Source organism: Gouania willdenowi, chromosome 22 (genome assembly GCF_900634775.1).
Source record: "Gouania willdenowi chromosome 22, fGouWil2.1, whole genome shotgun sequence".
NCBI classification, from domain to species: domain Eukaryota; kingdom Metazoa; phylum Chordata; class Actinopteri; order Blenniiformes; family Gobiesocidae; genus Gouania; species Gouania willdenowi.
Genome location: NC_041065.1, coordinates 12,161,518 through 12,173,736, shown reverse-complemented (window position 1 = coordinate 12,173,736; position 12,219 = coordinate 12,161,518). Strand labels below are relative to the sequence as shown.

The 12,219-nt window shown below is 38.1% G+C and overlaps 1 protein-coding gene across 5 annotated transcripts in view; it reads right to left on the bottom strand.

The window, feature by feature from the left end:
- Positions 1–12,219, bottom strand: part of LOC114456081 (DNA (cytosine-5)-methyltransferase 3A-like) — a 52,035-nt gene that overhangs the window by 26,795 nt on the left and 13,021 nt on the right. For 3 of the 5 annotated variants that reach the window (XR_003672786.1, XM_028437605.1, XM_028437606.1), the window contains exons 4-6: positions 10,565–10,913; positions 3,663–3,709; positions 1,111–1,257 (exon numbers count right to left, since the gene is read on the bottom strand). Coding sequence is in view for 4 of the 5 variants with exons in the window: in XM_028437605.1 (XP_028293406.1) it covers positions 1,111–1,257; positions 3,663–3,709; positions 10,565–10,913 (543 nt within the window). In the remaining variant the exon portion in view is untranslated. The remainder of the gene's footprint in view (positions 1–1,110; positions 1,258–3,662; positions 3,710–10,564; positions 10,914–12,219) is intronic. The other 2 variants (XM_028437607.1, XM_028437608.1) reach the window with 1 other exon arrangement.

The window sequence follows — 12,219 nt, the reverse complement described above, 5'->3', positions numbered from 1 at the left end:
CAAAGAACAGGTTCAAGGAAACATGCTGACTAACATAAACATCCATTAACACAAGCAAGGGTTTAAGCAGGAAAGCTCACAGTGCTTGCGAGACAAAAAGGCGTGGAGCCACTGAAGACAGATTAAGATGGTGTATAATCTGAGGAATGAGAATCTTTATATCTTGACATCTTGTAGCAGCCACTAATTTAGCTAGCAACACAAGCGCAAGTTCAGGCTTGGGTGAACACCTTGTCCCTAAAGTTCATGTGTGAGAAGAAAGAATTCAAACATTTAAGTCAGTTTCTCAAAAGACAAATTGTGATGGTCAGATAAATCTCCAAATTATGTTTTTTTTCTAACTTGTCGTGATCTTTGGCTCACCTTGTGATATGAGAAAGGAATGATATATCTAAACATTTTACAAAGTACCCGTGATGGGTGCATGGCAGAAAAGGGGGGAGGGGATTCAGAGAGGGATCATGTGGGTGATTAATCACAGGTGTAGTGCATGTGATTAATCACACCTGCTTTATATATTCTAGGAAGCGGCTGGAACGAGAGAGCTCCAGACAGCTTCATACTGCCACCTACTGATGTGGAGGAGTACTACATTATGGAATGTCTGGATGTCCATTGATGATAATACAACCTATAAGGGCAGAATTCCACATGTAATAGTTTCAAAACATCAACTACAAAAATGAAAGTGTTTTATCACAAATGCCTTTGTTCCGTTTTAAAAATCCACATCACATTATTAAGCAGGCAATGGAAAAAACGATGTGTTTCTGGAGTTTGCATTACCGCAACCTTTTTATCTACACTTGGGTTACCTCAGCCTCAGAATTTGAAAAGTAGTCACAGTAATGCAAATTAAAATGTATCTCGCACTTTTATCTAAGAATCATGTTAATAACCACACTGATTTCTTTTCCAGACAAAAACAGGAAGACAAAGACAAACACGAGAGACAAATGAGCACAAGGCTTTCAATATAGCAGAAATAAATGGTACCTTCATGAAATATAAAGTGACCCATCAAATACACTTGGTCATGAATGCACTGTGAGTTCTGCCTTCGACCCCTGTCTGTCAACACCCTGCAGTCTGAGGTGGCTGAGTACTCACCTCCATTTTCCACTTGGCCAGCCACTCCTCTCTGGTCCGCTTGCTAATGTAATAAGGGTCCCCAGCCTGGAAGGTTACTCTGGGCATGGGCCTCTGTCGAAGGCTGATCTCCCAACCAACTCCCCCACGAAGCCTGCCTCGACCTGCCTGTTTAAGGTATTAAGAAACAAAGTTAGCTATTTCTTTCTTCTTATTATTCTTTCTTTTGCTTTTAGAAAACAGCATTTGAATGTGTAGATTACTGGGAACTTTAACTGATAGCTGGTGAAGCTGGTTTAAGTTTTAAAAGGGGGCTAGTTTGCCTGGAAGGCAATGGAGAGCCCTGATTTCTAAATATATCTTGACTCACATGTTGGTGTGCCATATGGTGCAGGTAAACAGCTGGAGACACAATATCTAACCAAAGTTCTCTGGCAAAAAACCAACATGTTACAAGAATCTCCCAAGTGTATTTGATATTTCAAGTTCATACAACACTAGGTACCATTTCTTTCACAAGTGTGTCAGAATTAAAGCATTTTTGATTGAAAACAGACATCGACCCACAATTTCCAGACTAAAATGGGGCAGTAAAGGTAATTATCAGTGTAGTTTTGTTAGTTATTCAAGTACAGCAATTAAAATCTTTCATGTTTTTCAGAAGGAATTTATATGTTGCAACATTTCTGGTAAGATGTATCAGGGATTTCAAATATGATTTTAAGTAGGTGTATGATGCCGCAATTAGGTTAGCCTATTGATGTCATTGTGCTACACCAGAAGTTACTATTGTAGCTAATGGGCTAATGTATAACAATAGTATTACAGTGGTTCCTCTTTTTTATGTGTGAGAATGGATACTGCCATATACTGATTTTTCCAATTTCTTTAACTTATTCTTGACATTGGGGATATTTTGCACTCTAACGCTACTTGATAAACGGCCAGGGCTTTTAGATTCTATTCAATCTTTATTTGACCAGGAAAATTCCTTTGAGATTTAAACTCGTTTGTAAAGAAATCCTGGAAAATCTTGTTAAGTAAGAGTAAGAGGTTAAGTAAGAGGTGCTCATTTTCTCACACCAAAAGCAATTTAAACTATTTCTCTGTGCAGTCCATTCTGGCCAGAAGATCTTGTGCTGCCAGACATATCTAAATCCATGCTCACTTCAGTGCACATGGTGAACAGAGATGCAGCTCAGTTCCCTGCTCACTTATTACTATTCAGCTAAAATATGCTAATTTGGTGAATGATAAGGAAGAGGTGAGAAATTGTTTGAAATATTTGAAAACAGTATGGGTGTGTTTGAGGTGGGAGGGGCTACTTTTGGACTTTATCCATCAACAATAATGCTGTGTGTGCAGACATTAACACTGTTCAAAAATGACAGACAAAAAGACAAAGAAACAATGTTAGAGAGACATAAGAGACATTAGAGTTAAGACATTCACATTGTAGAAAAGACAGTGACAAAGGGAACTAGAAAAGGCTGAATTTCCTAGTGAAAACGCAAATGAGAATGACCAATACTGGAAGGCTCTGCTGAAGTTATGCAGATGTGAAGTTGAAGCCTTGTCAGAAAGTTGAAGGAAAAAAGCCTTTTTTAAGGTTTTGGGTCAGGTAAGAGCTAACATAGAAGAGTACCTTTTCAGGAGAAGCCAATAATGCAAACTTACTCCAAGATTCCATCAACAACAACACCAACTATGTACTCAGGAGCTGCATTTAAGGCCAAGGTTCATTATTCAACAATATGAACGAGACTTCGAAAAAAATGACTTTTATTCTCAAAAAGTATCGAGAAAGTATTTTGTGAAGTAAATGGAATTTCATTTGTGATGGTGCTACTTTACTGCTTAAGCAAGTGTTGCTGTAATAATGGAACCCTACTGGAGGACATTACCAGGGCTATCAGGGTGTAACCCTGAGCTCAATCACAATGCAGTGGGTCACGGAATGGAAGAACATCACAAAGCTCACTTCTTTAAAAAATAATTGACCATGTTAAAGTCTACACTTTAGACCTCCATTGTGACTTAATTCACGCAATTCTAATTTGAAGAGCTAGCTACATTTCTTCGATAGAATCCAAAGCCTATTACCAATATTTGATCACATTTCCTGCCACCAAACAGGCCAGATTCTTATGAATATAATTTCCCCTTAAATAAAATGCATAATTGATTCAAATGATTAAAGCTACCTTCATCTAAAAAGTAGCGTTAGTCAGATGATCTGACATATGGAAGCGTGGAAAAAACTAAAGTACTTATTTATAGCACTACATATAAGAAAACTATCAACATATAAAACATTCCCTTTACAGTAGGTGTCACCAAGAGTCTGTAACACGGCTAAATATAAAAATATGCCCTTGCAATCGTAGGGGACTGACCAATAATCTCCATATTAATGCAAAAACATCTGAACAAGTTTTTGGATGAGAAAAAACATTTCCATTTATTTTCTATCCACCACAAAAGCTAACGAACCACAGCCCTGAAAAGTGTCACGGACACTTTACAAGTTACATCAACTTGGCAAACAAGTCACTAAAGAGTAGACATCTTACCTCAGTCTTGACTGTGTCACTCGCATCCTCTTCTTTGTGCTCCACATCTAGAAAGAATACGGTAACACGATCAATGGCCTGAAACATTAATGACTAATGGGAAGTGGCACTGCTTTACTCTCTTCTATGTAAACCTTCAGCAGCTCTCATTCGTCAACTTAGCATGTCAAGTATTTAACAATTATACTCCTCATATGAGTGAAACCACTATAAGCTATATAGCACATGTTCGCAGTTCGAAAACCTCCAGGATCGTAGGACATTATGTGTTCAGGTCCACATGATGGTTTGATGCAACCCAGAGATTCAGGAGTGAAGGTGGAGAGTGGCCAGGTTTTCTTTGGCAAAATTTGCAGTCCTGACCTGACATCTCCCCAAACTAGAAACACAGCTGGCAACCATTAGCACACACACCCCTCTCTCATGCTGACATGGAGTACTAAAGGTAACAACATACACTTTCAGGTCTTTGGCTCAGGACTCCTACATTGCCATGCCAATCTCCTAAGACTCAAAGGTCTCCGTTTGCTTCTCCAAATGTGTTTTCTTTTCTGTTCAAGCCTGTCGTGTATGCATAGGTTTGTGGTGTATTACAAGTTCAGGAAAACCTGTGAGTCCTAATGCTAATTCATCTCAGCCCCTATTCAATCTAAGATAACTTTTTTGAAATTCAGTAAGATTTGTCTTTCTTTATTTCTACACTGGGTGGTTAGGAGTAGCGTATTCAAAGACAACCAAAAGTTGAAACCAAAGTAAGGTGAAAAAGATATTTTGCTACACAGGATGCTGAAAGTCCTTTTTTTGGAAAGACAAATATTTTGCAAAGAAAGAAAAACAACCACAAGCATGGAGGTCGGAGCCAAACCAAAAGCTCGTCGCAAAGCACCAACAGTAAGGGCAAAAGGAAATTGAAACAACTAGAAATTAAAATGATCCCTGGAATCAACACCAGTGTTAATTTTGACACATTTTTAAAGATTCAATTATTTTTTTTATCAATCTGCTATTGAATGGTATTAATAACTGTAAACGCAAACAGAGGAATTTGATGTAGCCAGTGTGTAAGACCACATGATCACGAGTTCTGATTAAATTTCAACCCAAGTGACGCAAATATAGTTTTGTTTTTATTAGTTGATGAAAATATGACTATTATTGTTGTTATTGTGTAATTTTCTTAAATTAGTCATAGTCTAGTTTTTCTCACCTAAAAAATGGTAGTGGACAAAAACTATGACTAAAATTTTTAGATGATGAAATTAACAATGACCAACACAATGAAAGCCCTGGCTAGGATTTCCCATGAACTTTGCCATTATTTAGGAAGAGGCGGCATGTTATTCATTCTTGAAACAGCTTTGTTTGCCTGCGTTCAGCCGAGCAGTGAGAGGTTATCCATGGATCATGAAGCTAGAGATTTATGGGTCTTCTTTCAGTTTACAGAAGCAGCAGGCAATTATACAAAAAAAAAGCCAAAATCAGGCACATAACACAAGCTTGAACCCACACATTGTCGTTCCAATGATGTAATCACCTGTTTAAAAATCTAAGTTTGCACGAGCCCCGTCAGCTCCGTCCTAAATTAGGAGTGCCTGAGTAAACACTACAATGTGCTGATGGAGCACAAGCACTATGCTAACACTTGAGCACCAAAAGGTTAAGGATAAATTGCGATGGCGTGTTCTCTGCACGACCTAACCAGGCTCGTCAGTGAAGCACCCTACAGACAGACTCTAACAATAGCCTGCTCTCTTAGCTGCCTCTTCATGTTGGTTCCATGTGTAGCTGAGCCCCCCACATCCCCAACCCCCCTCTTTATAAACTTACAATCCCTCTCTCCTGGTCCACTTGTCTTCACCACAAAGTGAATGTATAACTAATCGGTGAGGCATGCACACTGCCAAGGTCATCGGGTTTGAAAGAGGAGCTTGCTCCTTCTGCCCACAGAGGGTATAGCTTGTCAGTCAGCGCCATGTCTTTCTCTAAAACTGCAGTAGCAAACCTTTCTGTGCCCTTTGCATGCATGAACCTGAGATCCTTTCACTTTAAATCATGTTCTTACTAATTCAGTACTAATTAAATTATGACATGCAGTTAATAAATCTAAAACTCAAGCAGAGGCCACACTCGGCATTTACATGCAGCTGAAGAAAACCCTAAATAAATGGCTTAATCCGATAGTAACTGGATCTTTAAATGCATGTAAAGAGGTTAGCTCAGCTGGAACCAGATAATCCATTGCTTGATTAAAACACACAGATGATGCGATTAAAAATAGAGCTAATTGCGCATGACAAGTTAACTTGATAGGAATCAGGCATGGCATTCTGCAAGGCAAGAAGCAGAAAATGCACTTTAGGACGAAGGAAGAAACACATTTTGTGCTGCTACAGCTAAAGGAGCGGAACATCTAAAAATATATGGACGGGGGAAAAAAGAGACAATTTTTGTTTTATCCGTAGTTATTGCTGATCTCATATTATTTCAATTTTTTTCCAGACCTTCATGTATTTACCTTCTGCCACCAACAAAAGTGTTTCTTAATCTGACATCCTGGTATTATCTGTAGGTCTGAAAACAATTTGTTGAATAAACTGACTAAAGTGATACAGTTGAACATTGTTGAACTTTGGGAAAAAGTTTTGTTTTACCTCAATTTGGATATAAATGCACCATTTAGTTAAACACTGTAATTGTGTTTATTTAAGAAATGTTACTTATTATGTCTTTATTCAAGTAATGCCTATTCAAAAGATCATGTGAGTTTATTTTGTTGGATTCCGCAATGTTTTTGTGAAATAAATTAGTTAAATTGGACATATTAATCGATAACTAAAACAATAATTTACTGCACCCCTAACTATTTGTTGAAATTTGAGGAAATGCTCTGTTTTTATACTTCTTATATTGACATTCATAATAAACATCCTATAACAAAAATGTTTGCTTCCGTAACACCGTCCTTTTCTATTTAACGATAGATACTGATTATTATAATTATTCTAATCATCACTATTTTTGTTATTATTATTATTATGATTATCAATACATTGGTTTAAATCCTGTCATACGGTACCTAGAGCACTTGAAAAGATAGAAGGCAGAAATAAAATGCAAATGAATCATGACTTATTACTAATACTATACATACTGTACATGTTATATACAGTATGTGCCCTAACAAGTAACAACATAATGACAAAATAATTTAGGACTTTGCCTGGGGGCACACAATAGTGTGAAATGGAAACTACAGTAATAACCAGCCCATAATTACAGTTAGTCTTAGATAGGAGCTATTAATAGCAAGAAAAATTGACAAGCATGAAGATTTGAGTGATTCTTTAAAGGGCCAATTTTTTTGTAATTACTAGACGATGGCAATGAATCATTTTCTTAAATGCAGCTCTTGTAAGAGTTCCTGGTCTGAAGTGGCCACCATTTATCAAAATTGGACTGAGCAACGAAAGAGGTGAACCAGTGACGAGCTCATGGGTGGCCAAGGCTCTTGGATGGATGGATGGATGGATGGATGGATGGATGGATGGGGGAGGGAGGGTTAGCTTGTGTGGTCTATAACAGTTGAGCTAATTTTCTGAAGAATTATATGCAGCTTCTGTGCTGCAAGGTTTTCCTTTATCAGTGAGGTAAAGTATCCTGAACGGACAAATGAGGAGGACTGTGTTTAACAAGGCCTTTAAATACCAATACATGGTGGGTTCCTGATCCAGTGATAGTTACAACTGAGAGAAGCTTGTTGCTGGGAGACAAGTCTCTCCTTCCTTTTAATTTAGTGACTTAACTACCCCTCAAGGTCAGAACTTGTGTGAGATGGGCCGAGATAAAAATTAGAGAGAGGGAGAAAGCTATTCCAGACTGTGTGCCTATTTAGACAATTAGCTTCTTTCAGGCCCATTCAGAACTTTTCCGTATTTATTTTAGGTAGTCTTAAAGCTGGAGTACTCAAATTATTTTCTTTAATTTAAAAAAAGGCTCTTATTAGCATCATATAGTACATCGTAAAAGTAATAATTTCTGAAATGATTGTATGTCTGCGTGCTGTCTGTGCCTTATAATGAATTATTTTAGTTAATAAAACCCCGGAAGACAAAATCTTGGCGTCACCCCCTCCAGCTTCAACCACAGGATTTAGAGAAAGGAGGGGTGAGCAGATCCCACGAAGGAGTCTCCTCATTGGCTTCCGCGATATATAGTGAAGCGTGTGCACGGTGCAAACTTGTTTTCAGTCTTGGACTTACTTTGGACGCGCAAGTGGCTGTTTTCCTTCTAGACAGATAATTCTAATGTTCCATTTTCCTATATTTTGTGTGCATCCTTTTGCGTGGCAACACGTTTTACCGGTAGTGCACATTCAGCTCTCATGCGCAATTTCATGCACTTCTAGAGAGGAGGAGACTGGGAGGGATTATCAGAGTAGGGGATGGGATTTACGGTTCAAATTCAGCCATGCCCCTCTGTCATGGTTCAAGATGGCCAAAGGGCCAAAGTTGAAAAAGTTCTGTTTCCTCCCTCCCTTGTTATTCCACCTTGTAAAAAGTCAGCTCCAAAGGGGCGAGTTAGATTTTCCCCGTCCTGTGACGTCACGCGCCGGGAACTCTTCCTCGTTTCGCCTTTGAGATCTGACGTCTTTGTGACGCAATGCGATGTAGCGGTTGGACAAAACAGTGGACTATCACCTTGAATTAACTATTCCAGTAATCACTAGATGAGATGATGACAAGAAAGTGACTAAGCAGCTCCGATAAACGTTTGAAATGTTTGAACTCCTCTGCTGCTGCTGCTGCTCTGGCTCTGCAAACAGCTACTGCTGGTGCGCGGCACACATACTTCAAGAAACAACTGTTATTCTGACTCACAATCACAATAGTCGCTTGAATATCCATGTGTTTTACTGTAATGTGCAGTTTTTTGGCTGAAAACAATAACAAGAGTGTGTGGATAGCGTCTACAGACACGCCTACTCATGATTATGCATAAGTAGGCCGCAAATCAGCCCATTTTTAGAATTGCTCAGAAAGTCACTTTTCAAAGGGCTAAAACTCCAGAAAACAGGCAAGTTTGGGAAAACAAACCTCAAATACTATGTTGTTGGGGTTCATAGAACAAATGGAGATGGGTGAAAAATAGTATAATATTGGACCTTTAAATTGTTTACAACAGATTTGTTTCTGGTCTAGAGTGTAGAGATGCTAGGAATACATGGCTAGAAGTGATACATTAATCAATGAATTTGAACTCTTGAATGGATGGATGGATGGATGGATGGATGAATGCTAATAGTTAGAGATAGAGATCTCCAATAGGACATACATTATAGAGTTCACATGTTAATAAACTGTGTGTCTCCTACACTTACATTAACTTTGCTGTTCCATAAACCAAAATACATGGTCAAGGCTAAAAAAGCTTGAACGTAAGTTACGGTAAAAGATTAAAAAATATAAATCATCAAATGACCTTGTAAACCATTTCCCACATCCTGAAACATGCATAACCTGGTCATACATCTTTCAATATATTCAATTAAAAACAGCCCATTTTCATTATTAGCTTAACATCTCATTTATATACTTAAGCTCATCGCTCAAAGCATCCAGTGGCAGATTGGTTACAGGGACAATCGAGCTGTTTTTGTCCCCATAGCCCCCCTTTCCGAGCACAGACGGCAAATGCGAGATTGTTTTATGTATTTGTTTAGGTTATCCGATAAGATTATCCTGTAGCATTAGGTGTTAAGAGTGAATTTGTCCTGATAATTGACTCTGAAACAGGTCAAGGCCGGCATTCAACCTGTTCAATATTTATGACCAAAACTCATTGTGTGTGTATGACCCTGTGATTTGTGACGTGGAACTGAATCTAGCCAATCAAAAAGCGAGCTGACTGAGAAACACGTAATGCTGCAACTTAGAACTTGGCATTTCTGAGCTTAAAATTCCAAACTTGAGTTCAACAGAGTTCAGCACATCGAAATATCTTCAAATGCAGCATTAGGTCATATTGTTAATCTCATTATATCACTCAAGATTACTAGCTTTGATCTGTGGTTGGACAGAATGGTTGTGTGTGTGATGAGCTTTGTTGAGATTATCGTAGCACGTGTTGGATTTGAAACATAAAAATATCTTCAGATATAGAAGATGTGTGCACTACATAGGTTATTAAATTATTTAAGGTTGAAATGTTAAATGGCTGATCTTTCATCTTTGTCATATATGTACTGCATTGCAGACAACATCCTTTCTCAACTGATAGATCTCTAATGAAAGTATGAATAGATGCATATTTTTTTACGTTAAATTAAGCATAAATTTACATTTTTGATGATGCTGAAATCCACTGTTTTTCCTTTGCAGCAAAATCCAATGGCATTGTCGATTATTAACTTATGAACGATTGGCTCTGTGTAAATTTAGAAAGCAGTCTAATTTTATACCTAAATAGAAGTGACACACAACATGCATTGCATTCCATAAATCAACAGTAAATAAATTACCTGAAGAAACACACCTTTGCGTTGCTGCACTTTTCATGCTCTCTCTTTAGCACAATGAATGTCATTGTTTTTGGCTCCATTGTTTCTAACTCTAGCACCAAAGCACTCAGTCTGATAGCACATTCCTGTTTTAAACAGTCTTTTACTAAATTATATACTTATTTATTGTTTATTTTTATTATTGTGAACATCTTTATTCTTTTATTTGTGATGTGTTCTGTGGCTGTAACAAAAGCAATTTCCCCCTGGGATTAATAAAGGAATTCTGATTCTGATTACAATCACAACACATTACTCCACATCCTGCTCTAGTCATATTATGTCTTTTCTTTCAAATATCAACAAACAGTTGATCAAAAGACAACAATTTCAAACAAAAACTCACATTTTGTTGGCCTTTCCAGTTTCCTTCTCCCACGTTTCTTATGTGGCGTCATCAAGCAGTCATCCCGGTCTTTTTCCAAGTTCTGCTCTTCCCGGCCAGGCAAGAATCCATTTTCCAGGGGAGAGCTTAGGTTTCGACTATGGGAGCTATTTTCCACCCTGCAAGATGAAGGTTCTCTGGATATCCCGTTCTCCATTTCCCATTTCTCCTGTTTGGGGAAGCAGGCATCGGGTATCCGATCTCTGAGCCCCCCCACACCTCCATTGTGGATTTGGAGCATGGAGGGCCTGCCTGCACCCAAAAAGCTGTTCCCCTTACTCATGTTGTCTTTGAGAGATCCAGAACCCTCCTGTGGACAAAGAAAACATTGAAATATCAATGCCCGATTGCAAAGGCTGTACCAGTTTGATATAGTCAGACTATTGCAGATCTACAACAGTATTGCAGGCTTAAGCTCTAATGATGTATCAGTGGATGCACTGCAAATGGCTGGAAAATAAACAGGACATTAAAACAAATTATCCAGTAGACTACCAGTTCGAGTAACGATAAAATCACTATTAGCAACAACAAAATCCTGTTTCTGTTTCTAATTGTCCTTTTAAAAATAAATGCTTTCTAGCTCATACAGACAGGCCTAATATCAACCATTAAGCTTTCTCAGCAATACCTGGTCAAAATCAATCCACAACTCTGCACTTATTTGCCAGTGAATTATGGCACTTCCCATTCAGCTTACTACATTTCAAGGCTTTGGCAGTAAATCTGCAAAGCAGTCATTACCCAGCAAGCGAGGAAAAGTATTGCATTACAGGTCATCCAGTTCCATTGAGTATCCTGTAGTCACCATTACATCAGCACAGAAATATGTGGAGAATGTTGGCTATTTGATAACAAAGCCATTTCTGCTTCTGTCCAGTTTATTCAGTTCAAGTGTTTCAACCAATTATTATTAGAGGTGTCCTGATCTGATATTGATATCGGATAGATATTAGCCAGAAATCAAATATCGGATTTTATCGGACTGCATCTAAAATCACCAATATAAGCTCTCCGATAAAATTTTCCACTCCAGCACCTCTATCCATAGGTGACTGTGGTTCACACTCCAACAAAGTAACCTACTGTTGCTGACTATTGTTCTCTGTTTGAGTAACATCACTTGATCAAGCCTTTTCTAACATTCCACACTACAAAATAAGTAATAAAAGTATGTATGATTCGTGCTGATATCGTATCGGATCAATGTCGGTATCGGCCGATACGCAAGGCTGCAATATCGGTATCATATCGGAAGTGAAAAAGTTGTATAGGGACATCTCTAATTATTATAATCAGTAATGCTTGGGCTTAAAAGTACAATTGATATTCACTTTTTTTTTGTTTAAATAACTGAAGAAAGAAATGAGAAAACAAAATGAGTGATGTGCTGCCAATTGGTTTGTGTCTTTAAATAAATAACTTTTGTGCTCCCATATACAGTATCTCGTTAACTCTCAGTATTTTGATTGCTAAAAATAATGAAGTGAACTGATGTGAGATGCGATCAATATCAGTAGAAAATACAGTATGTGCAATAGAATGTTTGATATTTTTGCTGAACTCCATTAGAAAAAACCCGGAAACAACCCCCGACCCAGAACCGCAAGGCATTC